The 752-nt window shown below is 62.9% G+C and overlaps 1 protein-coding gene across 1 annotated transcript in view; it reads left to right on the forward strand.

Annotated features, from left to right (window-relative positions):
- Positions 1-221: 221 nt before the first annotated feature.
- The window catches only part of LOC104165991 (peroxisome proliferator-activated receptor gamma coactivator-related protein 1-like), a gene marked incomplete at its 5' end in the record, with an annotated part of 5,144 nt that continues 4,613 nt past the window's right edge, over positions 222-752 (forward strand). Inside the window, 2 exons of the mRNA XM_009705777.1 lie at positions 222-275; positions 667-727. Of these exons, the coding sequence (XP_009704079.1) occupies positions 222-275; positions 667-727 (115 nt within the window). The remainder of the gene's footprint in view (positions 276-666; positions 728-752) is intronic.

Genomic DNA, 752 nt, shown 5'->3' on the forward strand with positions numbered 1-752 from the left:
GTGCCCAAACTGGTCCCTCCTGGGGCTGCAGAGCTGGGTGCTCCTGTTCTCGCTGTGGGAGATGCGGAGCTGCTGGAGGCTCTGCCACCGCTTGTCCTCTCCAGTGCTCACCCCGTCACCCAGGGAGGCAGATGCAGGGGGAGGATGGGGGTGGATGACCTCCATGTGGTGCCAGGAGGGTTTTGGTTGACCTGACTTGCTGTAATCTCTCCCTGGCCCAGGGATCGAAGCCACTGACCTGTCGAGCTTGCTGGAACAGTTCGAGAAGTCTGAAGGTGCGGATGCGGTGTGCTGTGCCACCCCGGCCACCCTGGGCTGCCTGCACTCCCTGTGGTGGGGTGGGAGTGGGGGGAACTGGGATGCTGCTGCCTGCAGGCTGGCGTTACCCTGCCTGGGTGCCTTGTCCCAGGGGTGTCCCTGCCCTCGTCTCCTTTCTGGCCTGTGAAAGCTGCTGGGGGTCCCTGGGGCAGCCGAGAGGGTGGTGAAGAGCTGGGGAAGGAAAGAGGATATGCAGCTCTTCTCTGCAGGGAGCTGGGTTTGGAGTGCTGTGAAACTTCTCCCTGGCTGTGCCTGGGGTGTTCTGTGTGTGTCCCCTGTACGCATGGTCTGTCCCCTGCCCTCCAGCCCCAGCTTCTCGCCATCCTCACCCACCCACTCTCTTTTCAGTCAAGAAGGAGGAGGCTCCTGTGCAGCCCCCTGAGGACAGGCAGCCGGTGGGGAGCTCTGGGTGAGTACCAAGACCTTTGCAGTGA

Source organism: Cariama cristata, unplaced genomic scaffold, assembly GCF_000690535.1.
Source record: "Cariama cristata isolate BGI_N322 unplaced genomic scaffold, ASM69053v1 scaffold23668, whole genome shotgun sequence".
Classification (NCBI taxonomy): domain Eukaryota; kingdom Metazoa; phylum Chordata; class Aves; order Cariamiformes; family Cariamidae; genus Cariama; species Cariama cristata.